We start from the raw sequence: 26177 nt of genomic DNA, 5'->3' as shown, positions 1-26177 counted from the left end.
CTGCAGGGGTTTCCGGGAGGGAAGACGGCGCGCGCGCGGGAGGTTGCGCTCCGCGGCGCGGTCGGGCCCTCCCCGGCCCGGGCCCTAGCGCGAAGCGGAGGAGGTCGGTGTACTTGACGACAGCGGCCTCGAGCCGCTGCAGGCAATCGTGGTATCGCTGGTCCTCGTGGGGGTTGGTCTCAAAGCGGCAGATGGCGACCTTGTCGAACCTGGCGGCCCGGCGTTCGACAAACCACTCGGCGACCATCTCGCGGGCCAGGACCAGCTCCCAGTCGTCCTCGTCGGGGTCCGGCACGTTGATGTAGGGCAGGACGATTTCCCTGTGGAAGTCCAGGATCCTGCAGGCCTCCTGCTGCCGGAGGAAGCGGCCCAGGTTGCCGCAGTAGCCGTAGTCCTCGGAGAAGCACCCGCAGTCCGCCACGCCGGGCCCGACCCAGTGGGCGTCGAAGGAGCGGCAAAAGACCTCGGCGCGCACCTCCTTGACCACCTGCTCGACCATGGCGCCCCTGAGGACCACGTTGGGGACCTTGCGGGCGACCATGTGCTTGGCCAAGATGGCGAGCTGCGCAACGTATTCGAACACGGCCTGCGAGGGCTCGAGGAACTCGCCGGTGAGCAACGGCAGCACGCCGTCCATCACGTCCCGGCGGGCCGTGATCCTGCGCGGGAGGCCCTTGTCGTGGACGCAGGCCGGGCACTCGCCCTCGGCGAGCTGGCACACCAGGCCGTAGTCCGTCCGGCAGGGGCCGTGGTAAGGGTGGGCGCAGTAGACAAACGACTCGTGGACGTGGTACTGCATCCCGGGCCGTAGCCTGTCGTCGAGGACCGTCGTGAAGGTGGCGTGGTAGACCCTGGCGAGCCTCCAGGCGTCGCCGAGCTTGACCATGGAGTCGCGGGGGTAGTTGGCTCGGGCGTCCATCCCTTCGTCGGTTTGTGGGCACTGGTGCCATGTCACTTTCTTGATGCACATGGCTTAGTCGGGGCAAGGCCTTCGCTACAGCAGCATGCAGCCCGGCACTGGCATGGGGCTTCTTTCCCGTCTCTCTCTCTATCTCTCTTCTTGAGCAAGTCAGTGGTGGGAAATGGTTGATAATTCGTCCAGGGCGTATTATTCGTTCCATGTCGGCCGTGGAGGGTTCGCCGGCCAGGAGATGTTTGGACGTTTAAAACCGCGATGCCAATTCCTCATGGTCGTCGAACAGCAGGCTGGTCGAACAAGGGGACGAAGCTCGCCATTGTGTTAGAACAATGGCCATGTCACCGTAAGTCAAGATCAATGGTGGTTTTGTTTATCGTTGGACAAAAGAGAGACATGTTTTGCTCAAGGGCCGTTGTTCTCCAAGTCACGAAACAGAGCAAAGCCGATGTGGTCCGCGAGGCATTGTCAATTGCATCAACCAAGGCATTGTACCACAACTAGTTCCTCTTGAACAGTAGCCGACTCTCAATTGGGCCTTCATAAGTGTGCGGTATCGTTCGGAAAACCTCGAGAAGTGTATTGCTTTGGACTTGAGAACCTCGAGGCGCAGCATGAGCTTTTTCCTTCGAGGGTCAGCGTTTTGGGTTTCGCATTCACATTTGATCTATCACAACCAAGCCGTCGGTAGCACCGCAACGGTCATCTAGCGTTGATGATGGCCTCAGTCGACGAAGAGAGGCCGATTGATGCGTCGCGTGACGTCGTCATGGTCTCGAGTACATGCCAAGTACGTCATCTCCACCGACGCCCACAGAATTCTCGGCATTAACTCGTATTGAGCTCAGCCTAGCCCATCTCCGATGACAGGATCTAAGTAAATGAAAAGGCTAGAAAAGGTATACTCTTCACAAGGAAACGGCATGTACCAACATCTAACAGTCAGATAGAGGTTGTCCTGGGAGGCCATTCCTAGAACAAGGGCGATGTGCTGGCATGATCGGCAGCACGGAAAGGGTCCCCCTCGAAACCTGGCCACCATGAAGTAGACCGCGCCAACGGACGGGGAGCAAAGGGCGATACCACGCAGAACACAGATGGAGGGTCGCAAACAGCCCAGTCATGGTCAAGGGTAAAGGGGGGTGCCAAAAAGGCCCAGGGCCACATTGTTCCGTTGGGACTGCAGGTTCATTTTCTTTTCCCCCTCTCGCCAATCACGGCGTCCATAGCATCTGCAGCAAGATGGGGACTCCCAGATTGGAGGTTGAGCTGAGCACCACCACCACCTTTGCCCAGGGGGGGGGGAGCCAGCGCCTGTAGTTGGTGTGAATCAGACCACCCCCTACTGGTTTGTGGTATCTTCTGCGCGTGGTAGATTGGGGTATGGGATGCGCGCTGCGGGTATTCTAAATAGGATTTTACTATGTAGAGCCTGCTGACGGAATATTGGCGCGAGCTGGGTGTGAAAGTCTCTGGGTGCATATTCTTGGGGGCAACCGTCGCGGGCCTGAGGACTCGAGTATCAGGCGGGTATTGATTCGGTAAAAAAGAAGAAGAAGAAGAAAAAAAATACTATCATTGGTTTGCGAAAACAATGAATGGGATATCCGTCTTTTGGGCGTAATGGTGTGCGAGAAAGTACCAAGAGAAACGATGGATACATAACGGGCCGTCTGTCCGAAGAGTAAGCTCGGGGGAGTCAGGGCAACAGCTCTGGATACGGACTGCCAAGAAGACCGGACGATCCGGGCACCAGGAAGCCGAGGTACTTTTGGTTTTCAGTGTCAACGAAGAAGGCAGGGGTGAAGGTCCCAATCATGTCTGCATTCTTAGGGGGGGGGGGGGGGGGGGAGAACCGACACTGAAGTCGTCCGGGGAAAGAAAAAAACGAAAAAAAAAAAAGGAAAAATGAGGAGAGGAGGGTAGGGAGAGGCAAGCTTCCAAAGACAGACGGACGTCGAAATGTCGATAAAAGGATGAACGGAAAGACAAGGCCAAGGCTGAACCGTAATGCCAAATGAAAACATTCAAGAAGAATGTGAATGGAACAATATGTCCAAGGAAAAAGACTCCCAAATGTCCCTTATGCCGCGTCTCGATCTTGAGATAAGTCCTACCAACCAACCCCATGACAAATAAAAGATCAAGGACCAAACCTTGTACAGGCCAAACGCCGCCTCCCGGTAACCCTCAGAAGACAGCTTTTTATGCGATAAAACTCCGTTTTTTTCTCTTGTTTGTTCTTGGTCAATCCAATCATGCCAACCGCGGTATGGCGATGCGGTGTGATGCAATGTGACGCGATGCAGTGCGATGAGACGGGCTGCATGGCAGGATGATATCATCTCATCCTCTCACACGTGCGCGTATTACATGGATTGCTGCTTTTGGCGAAATTCGCGCCGTCTTTCCTCGATCTTGAAGCCATCCTTGGGACACTCCCACCCGTTCTCTTCGATCTTGACCCTGTCGAGGCATTTTGTGCAGCGCCACCACTTGGGATAGATTTTGCGCTCCTGCAACCACGAGTCCGACATGTCGCCCGTCTTCTTGTCCACGTCTTCCTTGTGAACGTCGGTAAGGTGGACGCGCAAACGGTCTTTGCGGCTAAAGGGCTCGCTCTTGCGGGTGCAGGCCGGATAGTCGCAAAGAAAGGCCCCGTCCTTCTCCTTGCCTGTGGCGCTGACGCTGTTATTCCTGCTCCCTGCGTTGGCTCCCGCGCCAACGCCAACACCAGCGCCCGCCGCGCCCGCCGCGCCCTTGACCTTGCCGCTGCCTGACGGGTTCTTCTTGGTGGTGATCTTGGGACTCGGGTTGCTGATACTCGTCGCGGGCGTGATGTCTTTGAGAGAAAGAGCGGGCGACGGCTGTGTTTGGCTGTCCGCGTGGGCTTGAAGGTAATGCCGGTCAAGGTCTATTTTGCGCTTGAAGGGCTTCGAAGGACATGCTGCCGACAAGCACGTCCATTCAACGTCTTGATGTTGCTGTATAGGCGATTTGCTAGTGGCAACGAGCGGTACTACGTTTGGCAGCTGTTCTGAAGGTGCATGTTGCTGCTGCAATTGCCAGAAGCCGCCATCGTCGGTCGGCACGTAGTCATACTTGGAGCAATCAAAGTCGGCGTATGGTGTTTCGGGCCTTTTTTTTTTATCGGGATCAAAAATCAGTAATGGAAGCTTTACATGGAGCGGATGTGATTGAAAAAAAAAAAAAAAAAAAGGCACAGTGGTTCGTGCAAGGGGAGGTCTGCCTCGAGGGTCCATTTGAAAGGTAGAAAACGGCAGTGGAAACATGTATAAAAACGGAAATAAAACAAAATAGACTTGTCGTCGATCAAGACTCACCATGACTCGGTGATGGGCATGTTGGCACCACCTCTATTCAAGGCGGCGTACGGGCGTTTTGCGGCCGTGGGAGGGGCCATGATGGACATTGCCAGGCTTTCTTCTTCTTTTGCCCGACGGGGTTTAAATCAGCGATGGTTTCTCGTTTCCCCAGGATTGCGAATCTGTCCTTTCCATCGCCGTCCCCCCCTCGTGTCGCTTGACTCCTTTCGTTCGTCTCGCAACCAAACAAACAATCAACCGGTCAATAGGGGGAGATAATCCCGACTTTTTGCGACCGAACAAACATACAAACCAGACAATCAATCGATTTGGATAAACGTAAAGAACAGATCATACCTTCCGGCTTGGTGGGGGGCATGGGTAGAGCGCAGGTGCGCGGCAATGTACGGGGGGTCTGCGTCAGCCACCGCTCGTATAGTCGTCGGCGTTTTCGTCTTGGTCGTCGTGCTTGTTATCGCCCGTGTTGTTGTTGTCGTCGTCGTCGGCGGCGTCGGTTGTCTAGGTCAGACGAGGCCGGGGCTGATCCAGATTGATGATGGCCGAGTCGTCATGAGACGGCGGCAGGTAAACGGAGGCGGGATGGTTGAAGGAGGGAAGAAGTGGACGGAAGGATCATTTCATAGTGAGTGGCCCTCTGGTCACCGACGGGAAGGATGAGAACTGCGAGTTTGCGGGAAGGGGGGGGTAGAAAAAAAAAAAGAGACGGTTTGGCCCTTAATGGTCTCTCGGTTGTTTGCTCGATCGTTCCTCCTCTGGGACCAGGAGATGATTATTGCTTTTCTCCCCTCACACTCCCGGCTGCTGCCCCTTCCTACGGTTACTACTACTGTACTTCTATTCCTACTCCCGCGGCCACTGGACCGGGGCACACACACACACACACACACACATCGAGCCCATGTCAGCCTCCTCGCATCAATCAGGTCGGATCTGGGCGAGAGCCAACCAACGGGAAGGGGAGCCAACGCTTGCTGGCCAAAAGGGGAGAGAAAGAGGCAAAACAGCAATCGGTCCAGCTCGGAAGGACGGGACCAGGTTGGAACGTAGGTGGTTTGGACAAGGTCCTGGCCAGGTTCAGGTACGGCGGCACATGCAGTCAATACCCTCGCTTCGGGGAATGAGAACGAGTGATTGGGGGGGGTAGCTCGCGTTGGAAGGTGCATATAGCTCTCTCATAGCTGTCCCGTGTCTCCCTGTTCGCCTGTCTGTAATTACCAAGGTACGTATGTAGTAGGTACGGATGCAATATCTAATCAAGGGACAGCACAGCTGCAGCAACAGTTCTTGCGACAGCAAAGCAACTGCTGCTACAAAAAGGGCATGGTACGTATCCCATCCATTGCAGCGACAGCAACGTATCTGGTGAGCGTGGCGGGGTTCACGCTGTTTGCCCAATCCTGGAAAAGGACGGCACGCCTGGTTCGGCGTCGAGCAGGAGGGAGAGGGGGGGTGTGAGGTGAGAGAGCTCTCTCTCCGTCCCCCAGGATGAGTGTGGTAGGTAGGGAGAGAGGGCCGGCCAGGATGGGGGATGGGATGGATGTCTGGGCGTGTGACTCCCAGCTCTTACTTCACACCCCCGGGTCACTCGCTTGGCGCGCGAGAATGAGGGATGAGATGTGATAGAACACCATCAGCAGCAGTCACGTCACGTAGTGCGCTTCTGCTTCTGTTCTGATGCAACAAAGGTGTCCGTCCCTTCGGATGTATTCGTATGGAAACTGTGTATGAGGACGAAGAGGAAAGGCAAAGCAAGTCTGTTGAACAAGGTACCGGAGAGTAAGTACCTAGGTAGGCCGGGCAGGCGGATAGGAGACGTAATGACCTGGGATGAATGAGAATAGAAACGAGATTTCAATAACAGTACCTAGTTCAAAGTAAAAGAGGTCTAGAAGATTGGGATCGGAGGGGGAGTACGTTAGAGGGGGGGTGGTGTGGTGGTGGTGGGGGAGCGGCGACGGCACGGGTGGAGAGGACGTGCGCCGCTTCCATCCCGACCCCCATCGACAACGTTCGCTGCGTCCGTGTCTGTTTGAACCGGACGAGACGAGGCGGAACGGGATAGCCCGGCATCGTTTTAGAGAGCGAGCATCTCGCGGGAGGTGGCGCTGGTTGCAGCATTTGTATCGCTTACCTGTGCTGGGACTTTGCATGGATGGGGAGAGAGAGAGAAGGAGAAAGAGGAAGAGAAAGAGAATCGGTAATGTAAAGTGCAGGCAAGCAAGGCCGGGGAAGGGAGAGGGTAAAGCTAGGCAAGGAAACGAGATGAACAACGCTACACTACGGAGTATCCGTAGACGCAGCAGCTATCGAGTATTTTACCTCGAAGCAAGCCAACATGAGCAGAATGGAGCTCGTGTCGTGCAGAGAAAAGGCCATGGCACGAGGTGTCACGACATGCATAGAGTGTGTATATATGTGCATCGTGTGGTATGGTATGGTATGGTATGGTGTACTTGGACATACACGTACACTTACAGACTGGACTTGCATCTCGAGCTTCAGCGAGCTTGACCTGGGTTACCAAGGTGTGCTCGCAACTTCACCTCGACGTCCATCCGTTGTTGTCCATTCCGGAATGCCGAGTCAGGGACCCTGGCTGCTGACCGAGTGGCTCAGTGGATACGGGGCGAGATTTCGTGATGATCAACGAGCATGGAGGATGGATCCAACACGGATTCGGGAATGAATGGGTGGGGCCTTTTTTTTAGTTTTTTTTTTAGAACTTTGGTGCTCCTATCCGTACTCCGTAGGTAATAGCAATTCGCTCACTAGCGGCAGCAAATAATAGAGGTGGGAGAAGGAAGCAGGAAAGCAGGAAAGAAAGCAGAGGCCACGGTGAGATGGGACTCGTTTGTGGCTTACTGCGCTTGCTCCTCCGATTGTGGTGACACATGGCTCTCGGAACGCGGTTCCGATAATTGTTACAATAGCTTCGGCAATGCCTTTTTACCGTTAAAGTACGTGTACGATAAAGTGAGGTGGACAGACGTGTGCCGCCAAGATGGCGTATGTGTTTTGAGCGTTGCAAGTAGATTGTTTACGTACGTGTACGTGTATGCCTTTCAGCCTCGGTCGGGGTTTATCCACACAAGCTTGACGTGACGGCCTTGCTTTCGAGACTGGGGCTTCAAACGGTAGTTCGAAGTTGACAAGCATGCGAGGCGTTGGTGATTGTCTGAGACTGCAGAGACATTAATGCCGCGGCCTGCCTGACATGATATTTAACTCGTTGCCCGTTTTCCTACTCGTGTTGAGGGAGAAAGGAAGGGTAAGAAGAATAAAATAAAAATCAACGAGAAATCAATAAATAAAAACTCGTCTAGCTCGGCCGTCATCCTTGCTACAAATCTAGGTCATTGGCCTCACGTCACGATCAGCGGGCAATGGCTTCACTTTATCATCGCTCGGGGCATCTGGTATTGGGGGGGGGGGGGGGGGGGGCGTTCTCGGGGGCCAGCCACGACACTACCCACTAGCCCAACATGGGTTCCTGACATGCCCGCAACTCTCTCTCTGCCTTTGCAATACCTACCTATTGGACGGACTGTTGGAGAACCCGATGAGCGATGGCTGAGGGGCGGTGGCTAGTGCTTCCCACCGCCTCCGGGTCTCATCATTAAGAAACATGGGGTCCATCTCTCTCTGTCTTGTAACGGCATGGATAGACCGGAGCAGCAAGCGGGCAGATGCGGTGTGGGAAGGGTCGGCAGCCTCGCAGTGTGACTTGGCCGGCTCTGACTTGCTGAAGCTTGCATGAAGTGGCCCAACCTGCCTGTCGAACCGATTCGTGCCATGATGCTTGCTGGCTGTGTCTTTGGATGGAGCTGGGCCCGTCCTGTCATGTCCTGCTTGTGTCTTGCTCTCACCCCGTCCGGATGCGTCAGAAGCAAGGCGAAAAGAAGACCAAGGAACGCAGCAGACGTGGTAGTGTCATACCAAAGCAAGACCCATTGGATACGGTGTAGCATTAGTTGCAGCCCAACAATCTGATATACCACCACCACCACATCCACCAAGACGAGAAAGAAAAGTCTGTCTCTGGTGCAAGAGGGGCGGTCAGAGCTCTCTTCATTACCCTTGGGTTGCCCATGTCCCCATCCCCTCCGTCGCTTCTTTTCCTCGTCGATTCTTTTCCTTGTTCCTTTCTCTTCTACATCTTGCACCGTTACCTGTTGTCACTTCTCTTTTCTGGCTGCCAAAGTCGGAAGGGTGGACAGTGGGAGGAGATGCATCATCACGACCAGTGACATCTTTCTTGTTCTTTGCAAGGGGCGAAAGGGAGGAAGAAACCCGTCCCAGGAACGACGAGAGGCGAGCGAGTCCCCGCAATCGACTCGCCTCAGCACAGCACAATCCGGCGACCAAAGAATCGGAAACCCTAAGCAGAAGGGTGAAGAAAACAATCTCGACCTCGGTTGAGGGGAGAAAGAAGCTAGGTGACCGAACGAGGTATGTGCATTTGATGCAGCTTTGCTTGCACCTGCTGTTCCTGCCCATTCGCACTGCATCATCCTACCTACCTACCTACCTACCTACTTGGGCAGTCACCGCCCTCTCTCTCTCGGGCAGGTGCTCTTTCCCCTTTCCTGCTTTCCCCCTTCCTCCCCCTTTCTCTCTCCTTCCCCCTTCGTACCGTACAACACATCCCTTTCGTCTCTGCATCCCACATTTGCCATTGGGCATTTGGCATTCGCCCTTCTCCCAGCTTGCAGCCCACCGGATTGCTCTTCCATCCGGCTGCTGGACCTGTGTCTTGGCGACTAAGAGAGAATGTGTGTGTGGGGGGGGCAAGAGCGAAAGAGACTGAGAGTTCTGTCGTGTCTGCTTTTTTTGGCAGGAAACATAGACAAGTGAACTGGCTGCCCCATATTCCCATTCTTCTCCACTGTAACACATCATCCAACCAACCAGACGTGCGGGATCATCGACCTACACTACAAAAATACGTACCCCCCCCTGAACTGAACTGGACTGACGAGAGAGATTACGGATCCAGTCAACTTGCTGAGCAAAAGGGACGGGGACAAAAAAAAAAAAGAATCAGGTATTTCGGCATTGTGTTGCCGAGTCACGACGGCCACGAATCGCAACAGCATCAGCAACCGCGACTTTGTTGACTTCCGTCATTCACCTTATCCTGCACCATCCTGCATATCGCCCTCTCCAGGCACCCGGCCACCCAATACCTACCTTAGCGCAGTCAACGCCTCCAAATAAGTACGTACGCGTTCCGTTCCCGCGCGTCGAAAAAGCTAATTCCACATGGAATGGAGCTGAAAAGACACATGGCCTGAACCTCCTCAATTGTTTCAAACCCATCATACATAGTCTCTCCTCGCCTGTCAACCCTGCCCACGACGCTAACCCTCACCCGCTTAAATAGAACACGCTGTGTCTCTTGCCGCCAACCAAAGGGCAGCCATCCTCTATAAACCCTTTTGCCTCTCTTCTCGACATCGAACCGACCTCCCGTCACCCGCCATCACCACCCCCGACGCCTAACAATCAACCACCCTTGCGACGTCCCATCCATCACATCACACCGACACCATGTCTCGCATCCAGATCCCCCTCGACGCCTTGACGTCTCGCCTCAACCTCCAGGACCGCCTTAACAGCATGCGCTCCGGTGGCTTGAGCGGACGCTTCGCCAACCTGCGTCCCATCTCCGAGTTCTTCGACATGAAGCGCCTCTCCAAGCCCGCCAACTTCGGCGAGGTCCAGTCGCGATGGAACTACAATCTCTCCTACTTCTCCAGCAACTACAGCGTCGTCTTTCTGATGCTCAGCGTCTACGCCCTGTTGACAAACTGGGTCTTGCTGTTCGACATCATCTTTGTCATTGCCGGCATGTTCCTCATTGGCAAACTCGACGGTCGTGACCTCGAGATCGGCACATTCAGAGCCACCACCTCCCAGCTCTGGACCGGTCTCCTCGTCATTTCCGTGCCCCTCGGCCTGTATGCCTCGCCCTTTGCGACGCTGCTGTGGCTCGTGGGTGCTTCCGGCGTGGTCGTCCTCGGCCACGCTGCTTTTATGGACAAGCCCATCGATGAGGCTTTTTCCGGGGAGGCGGTCTAGATGGTCGGCCGCGAGCTCCCAAATTTGCGCCCCAATGGGGAAGACCATCAAGGCGCGGGCGGAGGAAAGAGGGAGCGCCGCAACAGGGGTCCTGGGAGGATGGAAGGAGAGTTGTCGAGGAACTCGAGACAGAATTGGAAGATTCAGATACGCAAGGCGTTGGTTTGCTTTCGCGAGGGCAGCGCTTTGCCAGCGACCCGCTCCGCTTTACGGGTACGGACTTGAGTGGCAAGGCTGCTGTGGTGCGGAGAGGACACGGATATCGGCATTCAGACGAGGACGACGAGGACGACGAAGACGACACCGAGGACTCTGAAGACGACTCTTCCGACCAAGACGACGACGAAGAAGAAAACGAGATTGACTGGGAGCTCTTGTCACCAAAAGAGCGGGACGAGGCACTGGCGCAGAGAGCCCTCGCCCGCGTACGGCGCGCACAGGAACGGGGCAAGCTGGAGGTCAACCTCAGCAAGGAGGAGATGGCGGCCCTCGAGCGGCGGAGGAAGCGCATGGAAAAGGAGGCGCGCAAGCAGGAGCGCAAGCAACGCCAAGAAAAGGAGCAGAGGTTCGCCATCCCGCTGTCCCAGTTTGAGCCGACGTCTCGCAAAAGGTCGCCGACGATGACTGCCGAGGACGACCTGCCGCGCCATCCGTCCCCGGGCACGTTCGCCGAAGTACAAACGCGAGGTCCGCTACCGCCCATCGGTTACTTCCCACCGCCCAACGCTTCTCGTACCCGAACCCGCTCGGCAACTTCGGCTTCTCAGCGACCCACTCACCGTCAGCCTTCGGACATGTCGCCGGCGTCGTCGGCCACGTCCTCCATGTCAAAGTCGCGCTCAAATGTCGACCCCTTCCAGTTTCAGGTCGAGGGCCCCCAAGTGGCCGCCTCGCGACGCAACGCCTCGGGCTCTACAGACGGACGTCGGTCCTCGGTTGCACCCCCGGTGACGCGAAGTTCCCGGGCCTTGCGCGGTCCGCCGCCACCCGAGGAGGACAGCAGCGAAGACAGCAGCGAGGAGAGCAGCGAGGAGAGCACCAGCGACGGCACGGGCGACGGCGCCCAGATTGCCCAACCACCGCAGCCGCCGCCTCCGACGACGAGACGTGGCCGCAAGGAGGCCGTTGTCGTGGAGGAGGCCGCCACTCGTGAATCGGCGCGTGGGGTTTCGCGGGGCAAGAAATCTGCCAACCCGTCGCCGTCCAAGAGAAAGCCTACGAACAGTCGGAAGAAGAAGAAATGAGTCTTGGCCTCTGTCCACCGCTGGTCTCTCAAGAGTCTCTCACATCACCCGTATCTTGTATCAATTATATAGAGTCTTGGTTTCTCAATCGACGTCCCACCACCGGGTGTCCTACAAAATCCGTTGTCTTTGCGTGATATTCAACTCAATGGGAAGATCCGTGGGATTATATAGCATTGCTGTCTGTGATCATAAATCGTTCTCATGATAATGGTATCGCGCAAAAGGTATATAGGTAGATAGATATACATGGTGCGCCGTCATGGTCCGAAGCTCTCGCAGGCTCCACCCGTCCCAGGGCCGCCTGCACAAGGAACGGACCAACAGAGGAAGCAAGAACCATGTGCCCCCCTTGTAACGCCGCCGAAAGCAAGCAAGCAAGCAAGAACCTTGAAAAAATAAAAAAAATAAAAAATAGCAGACGACCACCCAACCCATTGGAATCATGATGCATGGCAAAAACAAAAAAGAGGGACCCGTGTGGGGAACGAGGGAGGGAGGTGGGGACCGCAGCTTCAGATGAACATCTTGGCAACGCCGCTCATGAGGCCGTCAGTCCAGCCGCCGCTATCGCGCTCCACGCTCCTCCTCTCCCACGCGTAGTCCCCGTCGTAGCCGCGCTCGACGTGGGCGCGACTGCTGCCGCCGGCGCCGCTGGCCATGCGGACGGCCTCGCCGACGAGGCCGAGGGAGTCGCCCGAGGCGGCCCTGGCGCCGATGCCGATCATGCGCTCGATGCCGGGGGGCAGGCGCAGGCCGAAGCGGGCGAGCAGGGCGGTAAGGAAGCCGCCGGTGATGAGGGGCATGATGACGAGGGCGACGACCTTGTAGGGGTGCTTCTTGGCGTAGTAGACGAGGTCGCGCCAGAGGCGCTTGACCTGCTTGAGCGTCTTCTGGACGAAGCCGCTGCGGGGCGAGCGTTTGTAGTACGAGGGGCGGCCTGGGAATCGGGTGGTAATAGAAGCGTTAGTTTGGCATGTCTCGGGACGGGGGTTTTTTTTTTTTTTTTGGTTTTCTTTTTTCCGTCTCGCCTGTGTAGCACGAACACAGAGTGTCACGGCATCAAGAGAAGAAAGAGGGTAAGACGACGAGAGAGAGAGAGAGAGAGGGAGAACTAACCTCCGAGGCCGAAGAAGGAAGAGCGCGAGGCATTGGGGATGCCGAAGAAGGAGGAGCGGGACGAGTTGTGCTTGTGGTTGTCGGGGCTGCCGGCGCCGAAGATGGAGGCGGCGATGCCCGGGACGCCGCCGGCGCTGCTGCTACCGCCGGCGTGGTGGCGCTTGCGAGAGCGCGACGAGGAGTTGGAGCGGGAGCGATGCTTGCTGCTGCTGCTGTGGTGCTTCTTGGAGACGCGGCGCGAGTGGGAGGAGCGGGCGGAGAGGACGCTCCCCGTGTCGAAGTTGAAAAAGCCCATGGTGATGGTTTTCTTCTTTTCGTTGTTAACTCCCCCGGTGGTGGTGTTCCTCCCGTCTGTGCGAGACGAGGAGGATGTAGAAGGGGTGGAGAAGAGACGAGCCGGGATTGGGCTTGTCGTGGTTGATGGGTTGCGGAGGAGGTGGAGGAAGGGATGGGGACGTTGAAAGGTATGTGTGCGATTGAGAGAAGGGAAGGAAATGTGGAAGGTGAGAAAGAGGAAAATGAGTGGTGAGACGCAGGTGGGAAGGGAAAAGCCCACACACACACAACACAAAGGGACAGACTCGGCAAACCCTTGTGTGCGGCGTGCGATATGCGAGGCTGGAGAATGCGACCCTAGGGGGAGGGGGAAGGGGAGGGGGAGGCGAGGAGGAGGATGTTTGCGAGTCTTCCTAGCTTCGTAGCGAGCGGGCTTTTGCTTCTTTCTTTCAGCGTGGCGCGCGATCAGCGGGCACGAGATATAGTGTAAAGGCGTGGGAGAAAGATTGGCGAAGGGGGGGGGCGGCGTCCGGGGTTGGCGAGCTATGACTTTAACGACATGGGCTTTAATTGAAGCCAAGCCCAATGAAGCGGGAAAAGGGAAGCGAAGCTCACGAACCGGTGGGATGGGCGAGATAACGGGGGGGGGGGAATTCCCAAGTCGCTTTTTGTAAGAGCTGGTGGTGGACCGACTCCCTTTTTGTTCTTGTCTTCTTTTTTATATTTGCCTTGGGTGGTCTTATTTTATTCAATTGGGTTTTTTTTTTTTTTTTCTTCACAGGACTGCCTTTTTTCATTTTCTTTATTTTTTTTACTTTCTGTTTCGAATCTTGGCGCGCGAACAGGAAAATGAAGGATGCAAGCAACCAAGGCATTCTTAAAAAAATGCGCATGCATGCAAGCAATCGGTCCACGGTTGAGCAAATGGGAGGTTTTACGAAACCCCGCCCTCCCCCCCTCTCGCCCCAGTCCGCTGCACGCCCAAGTCTGTCCTGATGCTGAGTGGACGGGGAGCGGGCGGCATGTGGGAAAATCTGTCGACTCCTTGCAGGACAGAGAGAGAGACTCTTGGGACATCAGGTCTGGTCTGGACTCTTGGGCCGAGGGACAGGTAGGAGGTTCCCCATCCAGCCCGGGGGGGTTTCCGTGGTTCGGCCAATCGAGCCGGGACAAGTCCTTCTCTTCTGCCTCTTCACGTTGTATCAGGCCTTTCACCGCTGCTTTTGCTCATATTCGTTCCATGTTTTGTCTGTTTTCTGCGCATTGACTTGCCTAGATAGCACGCTGGCTCGCAGGTCGGATGAGAGAAAATATGACGAGATAGGGATCCTGTTCGAAGACAGTCAGACAAAAATGGGGAGGTGGTGGATGTGATGTGTGTTTGAATCCAGGACGGGCTCCGGGCACGGTTTCACAGGGTCCCTTCCTCTCCCCCCCATTCTATCACGTCGTCTCATGTTCTCGTGAAGCTAGTTCAGAAGACTTGGCGGCTTGATGCTTGGGGTTGATGCACATGAATGCACATACATAATTAACACATACCATATTGCATTATACATGCGCCACGCTAGACGGCTTCGGGGCGCATTCCTAGTTGATCAGTTGCGGTCTGGTGGGGATACGAGGGGTGTCCATGGTTCGTTTCTTAGTAGTAGAGCCCGAGATACCTACTTGTACATGGAAAAGGTTGTGTATCATCATCTCTGGTTCTAGGAAAGCAGTCGAGCCTGATGTACGGAGTACCGTTACCCAGATGGGTCCGGTTCCCACTCGAGCTTGACAAAACTGGAGGCGACGTGTCCTGGAATAGCGTGGGACTCGGTTCGGCACCTGTCATGTATTTGGCCGTGCTTGGTGCCTTACTTCTGCTCTGGTCTGATTCACCATTGTCGTCTCATATGGATTTCACCAAGTAAAGAGAGGGCCATGGCAAAACAACATCTTGCTCGCACGTCGTATATGAACTAGAAACGAAAGAAGCCCGGGCTAATATCTAACAATGGCGTTGGTTCCCAAGGTCTATGGTATCTCGTACAAAAAAAAAGAAAGAAAAGGGAAAAAAAAGAAAAAAAAAACACCCAACATGATGCCCTGCTTTGCATCCACAGCCAGTGCGTGTGCTGTTGCCCACCCCAGTAAGCGGGGGCATCGAAAGGTTTATGCCACGAGTCCTATTGACCTGGGTTGGGCTTGGCTCCCGACCCCGGCCTCGACGATAAGCCCTCTGCCCCGTTCCATCCATGCCGCGAACCCTTCCAGGCTCTCGTCGCCGGGGAAGTCGTCCCAGACCTCCCTCTGCGTGTCCGGGTACCTTGAGCGGATGCCGCTCAGCGTCCCGATGTTGGTCCATACTGGGAGCCGTCTACGGACGTAGCAGTAGTAGAAGTACAGCACTCGACACAAGGACTGGACCCGCTGCTCGACGCGCTGCCGGTTGGCCGTGTCATTGCCGTCGCCCTCGTCGTCGCTCGTGCCGACGACTTCGGGCGCCGCGGCCCACCACGATAGCCGCCACCGTAGTGTCAAGAGGATACGGCCCAGGCTCTGCAGGAATGCTAACACCCTGCCGTCCTCCATTGTCCCCGACTCATGCAGAAGGCGCTGTAGGTGCTGGTAAGCCTTGACCTCGAGCTTGCGGCACATGATCCGCGCCAGCTGGGCTGCGAGTATAAGGTTGTCCGCTTCGTCTGAATCCTCAACGTTCATGGGCTGCTCGCCCACCGCCCCCACCGGTGTAGGGTAGTAAGGTTTGGATACGTAGGAGAAGCTGGCACGGCTGGGCATGTTGTTGACACTGGAAAGCAAAGAAAGCCAATCACCCCACGGTGTCGCCGTCTGCGTCATGCACCGTTCCCAGTCGTCGTTCCTCGGGTCTGTTCGAAGAATGTCTCTGTCAATGAAAGTCGCAAAATCATACTCGCCGGCATCCATCTGTTGTCGGAGGCCTTGGATATATTTATGGCAACAATCGAGGTCAAGGACGTAAAGGGGCCGCCCGTCTTGGTAAACCTTGACGTTGAACTTCTGACGCGCCTGGTCCAACCTGGCCAGAAGTACGTTGAGGTCGATCTGTCTGGGAAGCTCCCGACGAATGCGTGTGATGTGACCGAGTGTCGGGTGGTGGATGGCATGCGAAGCTGGAACAGAGTTAGTACATCTTGACACCGAAGAGAAGCGGATTATACGACTTACAGACGTAGTTGCACGAGCCGGCGAGGATAAGATCCTCAAAATGAGCTTTGATGCATGGCCCCGGCCACCTCTGAGAACCGCCATGCTTTTTGCAACCGTTACAAGATCCGTCGAGAGAGTCGTTGTCGTCTCGCTTGCACTGAATGTGGATTAGCAATTATGCCCATCCGCATGCAAGTGACATGACATACCTTCTGTTTGGAATGTTTGCATCGAATGCATACCATCTTCCTGTTTCGCGTTTCCTTGGCCTGGCCACGGGAGACCGGGTCCATCGGCCCCTGTCGACGTCCACGCGCGGGGCCCGGTCGGCTCAGCCGAGGCATTACGGCCTGGCCATCGGTGGGTTGGCCGGGATCGGTCAACCTTCTGGGCCGAGAGGCGATGCTCATAGGTAAAGCAACACCCGAGACCCTCGCTGGGTCCGTCGAACGCATCCGCTGAAACCGAGGGCTCTCTGCGGCGGAGGGAAAGCAGGCCCTGGGGTTCTGAGTAGGACTTACTCGGGGCGATAGATTTGCACTGCTCGTGGTTGGTTGAAGCCGAGAAGCCGATGCATGTGGTCTCACGTGAGGATTCATACGGCCAGGGTCTGACTTTCGACGAGCTCGGCGCGATGGGACCGAGAGGCGGCCCACGGCATTGGCTGCAGAAGCTTGCGGCATCGGTACGCTTCGGGGTTCCGCCAGTTGGGCGGCGGCGTAAGTCGCCGAGAGGTAGTAGTCAATGGGATGTGTTTCGGAGGCCATGAGGAATTCAGACGTTGCGAAGTCGTCGATGTCGCCCATCGTCACATCAGGCTTCTCTGGAGGAACGATGACGAAAGAGGGGCCCGGCTGGCTTGCGACGTCTGAAAAGAAGGCTTCTGAGAGGGGCGAGTCGTCGGGCATGACCTCGTCGAAGGACCCCATCGCATCGTTGCTGGCGCACAAACTCCACTGGTTAAAGTATTCCGAGGAGGGACTGGTACCACTAGCATGGTATAGACTCTGGTCGGCCAGTCCCGTCGACAAGGCGCTAGTATTCTGTCTCGGGAGACTTGTCGGCGTACTTGCAGAACCAATGCCTTGAAGATTGCTATTGGCGTTGGTGATGGATGACTGGGAGGCCCTCATTGCGTTCCATGAGGAAGCACCGGCCCTGAAACTCTCTGCCTGGCTGCTGAGATATGGGCATCGTGAAGAAACGAGACTGTTCTCCAGGGAGGGATTCGTCGACGGGTTAGCATCGGAGAAGCTTGTGCCTGGGCTGTTGATGTCGGACAGGACGGTGTCGCCGTAGCTGGCACTAAAGCCGACATCATACAAATCCTCGGGGAGGCTGATGACGATAGACTCGTCGTCGATTCCTGTGGAGCTTGCTCGACTGCTCGTAGCAGCGATATCGTACGAGAGTGGTTTGGCAGCATCAAGATGGATGTCGTTATCAATGGCAAGGTCGAAGGGTAGATCGGTGGGACCGGCCAGCGCCGCATCGACCAACGTCCAGGACGATTGAGTGAGAGAGTTGTCGTGGACGCCAGGGTCTGGAAGTTCGTCATTGAAGTCCCTGGTGGGCGTGTTAATGTGTGTGTGTGTGTGTTGGGGGTTTCCAAGGCTGGGTCTTGTTAGGCGGAACTCACTTGATGAGGGAGGCATCGTTCCTCGGGGCGTCAGTGCTGAGGAGGCGGGCGCGTCCGACGGACTGAGCAGACGGGCCACCGTTCGGCATCCATGGCGGGCCGGAAGGGTCGTCAAATGGTTGGGCGGCCCATGGGAATGGGATATTGGCGTTGGTGTTTGTATTGAAAGAGTGTGTCATGCCCACACAATGTTAGTTTTCACGGGAACTTGCGGCTTATGGAATTCGATTAATACGGAGGCTGTGTTTATAGAGTTTTCCGGAAAGGTGGCAGGAAGGTGTGTAGGCGCAAAAGAAAAAGGGAAGCAGCATCTTATGTTTGCACGACGGGGAGGGGAGCCTTGCTTGGTGGGAGGGGGAGCAAATGGCATGTGAGGCATGCGAGATCAAGGCACGAAGACGACGAGGGCGAGTGAGTGTGATGGATGATGCTGCGCGGTACTTTTTGTCCGGGATCTTGGTGCACACCCACCTATTGGAGCCACGGCTACTGTACGGGCGGGAGACCAGTGCGTCTCGGTGAGTTACAGAAGAGGATGAGCTCCGATATAGGGCGACAAGTTTAGTTTAGTCGACGACTTTCCTCTTTCCTCGGCACACCCCGAACACAGAGAGCAGAGCTCATGTCTAGGTACTCCTCCTCCTCCTCCTCCTCCTCCTCCTCCTGCTGCTGCTGTTGTGTTCCCTAAGGCAATCCGTTGACGGCGCGCCCATGTAGGTAAATCATTTTGTCAGCAAACCATGACGGGGCGAGCCCATGTTGGCTGCCCGAAACCTGACTGCCTGCCTGCCTGAAGCCATCCATATGCATGGGCAAACCGCAAGGCGCACCGCCGTCACGGGATGCCTCGTCTCAACTTCCCTAGACCTTGCTTGTATGGTCCACGATACGAAATGAGGCATTATTCCATCTCGACGTACCTCAGCCAAGCGGGCAAGTGCTGGGAGACACCCTTTTTTTGCACATTTCGCCTTGATCCTGTTCGCGGCTCCATCCCATTCGACCCTGCCGTTGTCGGCGGGCAACCATGTGTGATTCACACTGTGTGTTGTTCCTCGGACAAAACACCCACTCCTACGACGAGGACGACCATGTCGGAGCCAAGTTATCGGACAATACAAACCTGGCTCCTCCTTCTTCGCACCTAGGTAGCTTCCTGAAGTGACCGAGCCTATCATACTTGGCCCAGCCAGCTACAATCTGTCCCGGAAACTCACGTCTACACCACCCACCCACCCATCTCCGTCCGCCGGGCCTCAACCGCCAGCCTGATTTCTCTTTTCTTTTTTTTACCTTCTTCTTTCCTTCGCCCGCCTTCTCGAACTCTTTGTTTCCTTGTTTCTGCTGCGGCTCAGGCTAGCCACTCGGGGCGGAATCCGGACTGGAGAGACACCTTGGCTTGGCGCTGTTGCAGTCATCATCCATCCTGCTGCCTGATCCTCGACAAGGGACCATTCTCCCTCTCACAAGGACCTCGCCGACTCCCGAGGAATGCGGCTCTTGGTAAATACTTTTACCTCCCGCCGCACCATGACGCAGTGCAACACCGTTACTGATTCGCCTCCACCCGTAGCTTGTCAACGATGACGGCCCCCCGTCCTCCGTCTCGCCCTACTTCGCTCCCTGGGTCGACGCCTTGCACAAGGCTGGCCACACAACGGTCGTTGTCATCCCTGACCGTCCGCTGTCTTGGATCGGAAAGACCCATGCAGTCGGCAAGACCTTGACCGCCGCAAGCAGATGCCCAGCGTCCTTTGCCAACGAGACATGCACCGTCCCCGGCTGCGACGAGACTGAGGACCGTACCCACCGCTGGCTTGTCGTCGACGGCCTCCCCGCCAGCTGCACTCAGATAGGCCTGTTCCACACGGGCTTCAAGCCTGGTCGTGTCGGGACCCAACCACGGCCGCAAGGAGGTGCAGCCTCATGAAGTCATCCAGGCGGCGTGTGCCCGCGCCGTCGACCTCATCCAAGACCTTGCGCGCGACTGGCATCCCCACGTGGAGGTGTACAGCGTCAACCTCCCCATGGTCGCCGACATCGCAGACCGGCCGGTGAGACTGACGACTACGGCACATGGACGGTGGGTCACGGGAGGGCTGTTCAGCCCTGCGCCCGCCGATCCTGAGAAGCTAGCAGTCTCGCGCACTTAGCAGTTCCCGTGGGCGCCGCAGCTGGCCGACATCAAGCGCCAGGCGGACGAGAGTCCCGAGGGCGAGGACTTGTGGGCGTCGCTCAATGGCGTCATCAGTGTTGCGCCCTTGAGAGCGAGTTTCACAGCTGTCGACGTGCACAAGTGAGATTAGGTGCATGCACACTCGCTTCCAGCTCAACCCCAACGACGGAGGTGCTTGAAGAAGTCCGTTGATGAGCAACGCAGAGGAAAGTTTGACATGGATAGATAACATCGCATATAGCATCGTATAGAACACGATAGACTTGCAGACGAACCCCATCCCCCTCGCGACTCTCAAGACTCAAAGTGACACGCACCCGTCAGCGCCATCTTCGATGAAGATGCCTCCGTAGATCTGGCCCTCGTCCAAGTTGCTCGACTGATACCCCGAGTTTACCACGTCGCTGGTGCCCGTCGGTTTCTTCAAGATGCCGATCTGGTATTGCCCGTCCCCGGCGAGGTTGGCCGGGATGGCGCCGCCCTGACTGGCGAGCCGGGCGCCGCCGGTCGAGTACCAGACTTGGATGGTACTGCGAGCGTCTTTTTAGTCAGAGGGCCCTTTTTTTTCTTTGTCTTTTTTTTGGAAAAGGGAAGGCTCAACTTTTTGGAAAAGTCCAACGTCAGGGCAAAGTTCTGCCACGAGCCGTCCGTCGCCACGGGCGTCGACCAGAGGAGCTTGTTGTCCCGGTCCAACAGCTTGAAGGTGTCTTTCGGCAGCAGCCCCTCGCGGCCGATGAGGGTGCCCGTCTGGAAATTGAACTGATTCGCGTCGTATGCCGCCGTCTCGTGCCAGACGTTCTGTAAGAAGAAAAGATGAGTGGATTAGAAAGATATATATACATGTACACATATATATATAAGAGCCGTTGGACCTACGAGATACTCGTGCGTCAGGTTCAGCGGCCGCGCCGCGTCCTGCCGCACACTGAAATGCAGCGTCTTGACCCCCGCGGCGGCGGGGCTGCCGACGTTGGCGTCCGCCGCGAACTGCAGGCCGGCGCGCCGGAAGCCGCGCTGGTTCATGAAGATGCTCCTGTCCGAGACGGTCACCTCGAGCGGGCGCGTGCCCCCGCCGGCGTCGAAGCGCGACGGGGGCGCGGCCTCCTCCTCCTCCTCCTGGGGGGATGGCAGCGGCAGCAGGATGATGTCGGACCACAGCAGGCCCTCGCCCTTGACGTAGCCCGGGTTGTAGGGGTTCCAGCCGCCGCCCGAGGCCGTGTCGAAGTCCTGCGGGGTCGCGACGGCGGGGACGCGGCCGTCGAAGACGATGGGGCACCGGACGGCCGCCGCGTGGCAGTTGGGGGTGGCGGCGGCGAGGGTGGCCGGCGTGAGGAGGAGCAGGAGGGCGGCGCGGGAGAACATGTTGGGATTCTTTACTCGGAGGGGGGAGGAGGAGGAGGAGGAGGAGGAGGCTTCTTGCTTGGTAGATTGATGGGCGTCATGTTTAATATATCTACTCGTCACCGTCACCGTTCACGTTGGCGATTCTCAGTGTCGTAAGTCCTCATCAGGGAAAAAAGGGCGTTGGCTCGATCTGCGACGGCGGCTACGCTCCGAGAAAGTTCGACTTCGGGGTTGGAGGGTATCTGACCCAAGCGAGGTGGCCCCCCCCTCCATCTCCACGACCTCGACTGCGTCGTCTGCCTGCGCCGCTCACGGACGAATCGGGGAAGATGTGGCCCCCCTCCAAAGTAGTAGCAGGATCCTGGTATAGTTACGTCCAAGGACAGTGAGGGCTGTTGGGAGCCCTCGCTGGAGATGTTGACATGGTAAATAGTGCACGGCTAATATCGCCGTGTCCCGACGTGCCGAGGTGGTGCAGAACATGCCTAGGCGACTTGGAGGTGAGCCGTTGCCGTGTGCATCTATCCGTTCTTGTTCCATCTTTGGGCTTCTCTTATTCGGTTCTTTACCTTGGTTTTCCTGTGTTATCGACGTGGGGGAGTATGGCACTAGATAGTGGCGAGTAGGCAGGCACGCAGAGCAAAGATCGACGCGGCGGACCTGGGCGGCTTTGCGCAGACGTGCGCCTCCGGGACGGCTTGCGTCGTCGAGAAGATTGACGACGACGCCGCCGTCGCGCCGCAGCTGGCTGTCTAGATGACGCCAAGGGGATCTTCTGCGAGGAGGGAAGGGGGGGTGTGAAGGAAGGGGGATTCGATACCACTGTTTTGGAGCTGTTTTTGGTGTTTTTGGTGCTTGGCGCACAAGGGTTGTATGCAGAGCGGCGATTAATATAGAATGCGCAAAGCCTTTCGAGTTGCGATGCGTCTGTCTCCTCTTGCAAAGCAGGCTAGAGAGTCAGTCAACCTGCATCTCTTAATCTCGTTTCCCCCTTCCTCTCAACTGATCTGTGTCATTGACTCGGATCAAGCCAAGAACCGACGAGTCAATGTACAATACAACACCGGATCGAGCAGGAAGAACATGGCTTCTTCGCGGTCGGCATCTGCAGAAAGGTCTTGATGGGGAGATGCTGATGGTTCGTGATGAGGTATAACCACAAGCCGGGGAAATCTTTCTAGTTTATCAGTATTACCAAGGAGCCACCATGATAAGACGAGATGGGGGTGTCGGCTACCAACCCGACTGGGAGGAAATGTGACAGACGATTGAAACGGGCCAAGCCTATCGTACTTCTGCCGCATCCGCATCCCTGAAAGGTACAGTACCTTTGTACACAGGTTACCGATATCCGTACAGCGAATGGCATACATTACATACGTGGTTCAGGTCACTTTCCGCCAGGGAGCTCCCCCCCAACACCGCCAAGCAAGCAAGCAAGCAAACCTCAAGTCTCCCGACTCCTTCGCCCGTCCTCAACTCTCGCCGTATAATCAATCGCAACTCTTCCGACCCCCTCCTCTTCTAGGGCCGTGCTGTTGTCCGTATCCGCCGTTTCCTCCACCCCCGGTCTACAAGAAAAAGACCACCGACCGTCGCGTGACCGTGCTTCCGGTCCATGAGGAGTCGCCATCGTGCCCTCCCATGTCCGAAAGAGGACGGAAGCCACCCTCGAGACAGCATGCCGTTTCAAATCATTGCGCAGCCAACCTAGTGCCGATTCCTATCTCTCCATCTTTGGTTTGACAGTTGCATTCGCCCATCAAACCATCCCCCCCTCCAAAAGAATCCCACTACCTACAGTCCGTCCTCCCCTTCGCGATGGACGCTCCGGCCACCGCTTCTCGACAGCCGATCGCCGAGGAACCCAGGATGTCCCAAGAATCGTCCCTCTCGACCGTTTCCACCACCAGCCTCGTCTTCGACCGCCTGCACGAGCATAATGAGAAGAGCTACCACTCTTCCTCCCAGCGCCGCCGCGCCCCGTCTGCCTCCCGTGGCGGCTATGCCGACCACCCCGACGACGACGACGACGACGATGAAAGCTACAAGGAGGCCGACACGAATGACCTCGAGACGGGGCCCTTCCTCGCCCCCGCCAGCGTTATGATGCGCCGCGTAGGTGTCGATCGCGGCCTGAAGAAGGTGATACTGATACTCGCCGCCGCCTTCCTCTTTGCGTGGGGAGCCGCCCTCTTCGTCTTCCTGTCCAACAAGTCGTATAAGCACGCCAGCACCATCGACCACGACCCGTCGGCGACCTCGCGCGGCTCCGGGAAGCCCGTGACGCTAGATCAGGTCATTTCCGGCTTCTGGTACCCGACCTCTCACTCCATCAGCTGGATCGAGGGGCCCAACGGGGAGGACGGCTTGCTGCTCGAGCAGGGCGCCCGTGGCAAGGACTACCTCGTCGTTGAGGACGTGAGATCCGGCAACAAGGACAGCCAGGTCTCGGCCAACGTCGTCCAGAGCCGTACCCTGATGAAGAATCCGTGGATCAATGTCGGTGGCCGGCAATTGGCGCCCTCCGACACCCGCCCGAGCAAGGACATGAAGAAGGTGCTCGTCTCGACCGACCGCCAGCGCAACTGGCGCTACTCCTACACCGCGCTGTACTGGATCTTTGACGTGGAAACCCAGACGGCCGAAGCTCTCGATCCCGAGCACCCCGACGGCCGCGTGCAGCTCGCGACTTGGAGCCCTCAGAGCAATGCCATCGTCTTCACCAGGGACAACAACCTCTTTCTGCGCAAGCTGGACGGTGACAAGAAGGTCACCCAGATCACAAACGACGGTGGACCCGAGTACTTCTACGGCATCCCCGATTGGGTCTACGAGGAGGAAGTCTTCGCTACCAATAGCGCCACATGGTACTCGGAGGATGGCAAGTACGTCGCGTTCCTCCGAACCAACGAGACGGGCGTCCCGGAGTACCCCCTACAGTACTTCCTGTCGAGGCCTTCGGGCAAAGAGAAGCCTCCGGGCGAAGAGACGTACCCGGATGAGAAGCGCATCAAGTACCCTCGTGCCGGAAGCCACAATCCCGTTGTGGACCTCCTGTTCTTTGACGTCGAGCGCGGCGACGTCTTCTCGGTCGATATCGACGGCGGCTTCGCCGACGACGACAGGCTCATTAACATGGTCCTCTGGGCCAACGACAAGGTCCTGATCAAGGAGACCAACCGCGTGAGCGACATCATGCGGGTGGTGCTCGTCGACGTCGTTGCCCGCACCGGCAAGACCGTCAACACCATTGACGTGGGCGAGCTCGACGGCGGCTGGTTCGAGATATCCCACACCACCCAGTTCATCCCTGCCGACCCCGCCAACGGACGGCCGCAGGACGGCTACATCGACACCGTGGTCCACGGCAACGGCGACCACATTGCCTACTTCTCGCCGATGGACAATGCCGAGCCCGTCTACCTCACCGGCGGCGACTGGGAAGTCGACGACGGGCCCTCCGCCGTCGATCTGAAGAATAACCTCGTCTACTTCGTGGCGACAAAGGAGTCCTCCATTCAACGCCACGTCTACAGCGTCCACCTCAACAGGTCCGACCTCAAACCCTTCACCGACACAAAGTTCGAGAGCTACTACGACATCTCCTTCTCGAGCGGCGCGGGCTACGCCCTCCTGTCGTACCAGGGCCCCAAGATCCCGTGGCAAAAGGTCGTCAGCACGCCGAGCAGCCCCGTCAGCTACGAGCACGTCGTCGAGAAGAACGAGGACCTCGCCGAGAACGCCAAGAAGTACGAGCTCCCCATCCTCAACTACGGCACCCTCAAGGTCGACGGCGTCGAGCTCAACTATGTCGAGCGCCGTCCCCCCCACTTCGACGAAAAGAAGAAGTACCCGGTCCTGTTCCAGCAGTACTCCGGCCCCGGGTCCCAGAGCGTGCACAAGAAGTTCGCCGTCGACTTCCAGTCCTACGTCGCCTCGGCGCTCGGCTACCTCGTCGTCACCGTCGACGGCCGCGGCACGGGCTTCATCGGCCGCAAGAACCGCGTCCTCATCCGCGACCACCTCGGCTACTGGGAGGCCCACGACCAGATCGCCGCCGCCCAGGCCTGGGCCGCCAAGAAGTACGTCGACCCGGCGCGCATCGCCATCTGGGGCTGGAGCTACGGCGGCTTCAACACCCTCAAGACGCTCGAGATGGACGCCGGCCGCACCTTCAGCTACGGCATGGCCGTCGCCCCCGTCACCGACTGGCGCTTCTACGACTCCATCTACACCGAGCGCTACATGCGCACCCCCCAGCTCAACCCCTCGGGCTACGACCAGACGGCCGTCTCCAACGTCTCGGCCCTCGCCGGCAACGTCCGCTGGCTCATGATGCACGGCGTCGGCGACGACAACGTCCACTACCAGAACACCCTCACCCTCCTCGACAAGCTCGACCTCAACGGCATCGAGAACTACGACGTCCACGTCTTCCCCGACAGCGACCATGGCATATACTTTCACGGCGCAAACAGGATTGTCTACGATAGTGAGTCTTCCTTCCCACCCCATCCCCCGAGAGATGCCTTGACTGACCATGGGCTTTTCTCCCCTTGCAGAACTCAGCAACTGGCTCATCAACGCCTTCAACGGCGAGTGGCTCAAGGTCGCCGGCGCGAAGCCCATCGTCGAGCCCAAAGCGAGGGTGTAGAGACTGGATGGAGCCCGTTAATGTATCATCTCTATAGTGCGATTTCTTTATTTTTATATCTTTATAGTATGGAGTTTTAGGGGGGTTTGCGAAAGACCAGTTTGCTTTTTTTCTGCTTTTATCTTCATTATCATGAGAGAGAGAGAGAGAGAGTTCTTCATGCCTCTCCCGCCTGTTAGCGGATATCCAATAGACAAGGCCGTA

General features: G+C 57.0%; 9 protein-coding genes across 9 annotated transcripts; 4 read left to right on the top strand and 5 right to left on the bottom strand.

Moving 5' to 3' along the window:
• Positions 1 to 2943: 2943 nt before the first annotated feature.
• Positions 2944 to 3261, bottom strand: GLRG_06472 (uncharacterized protein; the record flags this gene model as incomplete). The annotated part of the gene is made up of 1 exon (XM_008097157.1): positions 2944 to 3261. The coding sequence occupies one exon, from the start codon at positions 3259 to 3261 to the stop codon at positions 2944 to 2946; it is 318 nt and encodes a 105-aa protein (XP_008095348.1).
• A 24-nt stretch (positions 3262 to 3285) lies between these two features.
• On the bottom strand, positions 3286 to 4340 carry GLRG_06471 (uncharacterized protein; the record flags this gene model as incomplete). Its single annotated transcript, XM_008097156.1, has 2 exons — positions 3286 to 4054; positions 4261 to 4340. 2 exons carry the CDS (start codon positions 4338 to 4340, stop codon positions 3286 to 3288), a joined length of 849 nt encoding a protein of 282 aa, XP_008095347.1.
• Positions 4341 to 9813: 5473 nt separating this feature from the next.
• Positions 9814 to 10344, top strand: GLRG_06470 (PRA1 family protein; the record flags this gene model as incomplete). Its single annotated transcript, XM_008097155.1, has 1 exon — positions 9814 to 10344. One exon carries the CDS (start codon positions 9814 to 9816, stop codon positions 10342 to 10344), a length of 531 nt encoding a protein of 176 aa, XP_008095346.1.
• Positions 10345 to 10378: 34 nt separating this feature from the next.
• Positions 10379 to 11984, top strand: GLRG_06469 (uncharacterized protein; the record flags this gene model as incomplete). The annotated part of the gene is made up of 2 exons (XM_008097154.1): positions 10379 to 10502; positions 10618 to 11984. The coding sequence occupies 2 exons, from the start codon at positions 10379 to 10381 to the stop codon at positions 11586 to 11588; spliced, it is 1095 nt and encodes a 364-aa protein (XP_008095345.1). The 3' UTR covers positions 11589 to 11984.
• Positions 11985 to 12103: 119 nt separating this feature from the next.
• GLRG_06468 (uncharacterized protein) lies at positions 12104 to 13002 on the bottom strand (the record flags this gene model as incomplete). The annotated part of the gene is made up of 2 exons (XM_008097153.1): positions 12104 to 12528; positions 12708 to 13002. The coding sequence occupies 2 exons, from the start codon at positions 13000 to 13002 to the stop codon at positions 12104 to 12106; spliced, it is 720 nt and encodes a 239-aa protein (XP_008095344.1).
• Positions 13003 to 15140: 2138 nt separating this feature from the next.
• Positions 15141 to 17975, bottom strand: GLRG_06467 (uncharacterized protein; the record flags this gene model as incomplete). The annotated part of the gene is made up of 4 exons (XM_008097152.1): positions 15141 to 16120; positions 16176 to 16308; positions 16367 to 17723; positions 17797 to 17975. 4 exons carry the CDS (start codon positions 17973 to 17975, stop codon positions 15141 to 15143), a joined length of 2649 nt encoding a protein of 882 aa, XP_008095343.1.
• A 1312-nt stretch (positions 17976 to 19287) lies between these two features.
• On the top strand, positions 19288 to 20096 carry GLRG_06466 (5'/3'-nucleotidase SurE; the record flags this gene model as incomplete). The annotated part of the gene is made up of 4 exons (XM_008097151.1): positions 19288 to 19299; positions 19370 to 19684; positions 19737 to 19850; positions 19950 to 20096. The coding sequence occupies 4 exons, from the start codon at positions 19288 to 19290 to the stop codon at positions 20094 to 20096; spliced, it is 588 nt and encodes a 195-aa protein (XP_008095342.1).
• A 177-nt stretch (positions 20097 to 20273) lies between these two features.
• GLRG_06465 (uncharacterized protein) lies at positions 20274 to 21334 on the bottom strand (the record flags this gene model as incomplete). The annotated part of the gene is made up of 3 exons (XM_008097150.1): positions 20274 to 20502; positions 20574 to 20770; positions 20849 to 21334. The coding sequence occupies 3 exons, from the start codon at positions 21332 to 21334 to the stop codon at positions 20274 to 20276; spliced, it is 912 nt and encodes a 303-aa protein (XP_008095341.1).
• A 1803-nt stretch (positions 21335 to 23137) lies between these two features.
• GLRG_06464 (uncharacterized protein) lies at positions 23138 to 25973 on the top strand (the record flags this gene model as incomplete). The annotated part of the gene is made up of 2 exons (XM_008097149.1): positions 23138 to 25811; positions 25882 to 25973. 2 exons carry the CDS (start codon positions 23138 to 23140, stop codon positions 25971 to 25973), a joined length of 2766 nt encoding a protein of 921 aa, XP_008095340.1.
• Positions 25974 to 26177: the final 204 nt, after the last annotated feature.

Source organism: Colletotrichum graminicola (assembly GCF_000149035.1).
Source record: "Colletotrichum graminicola M1.001 genomic scaffold supercont1.24, whole genome shotgun sequence".
In the NCBI taxonomy this organism is placed as follows: Eukaryota; Fungi; Ascomycota; class Sordariomycetes; order Glomerellales; family Glomerellaceae; genus Colletotrichum; species Colletotrichum graminicola.
This window is presented reverse-complemented; position numbering and strand designations above follow the sequence as displayed.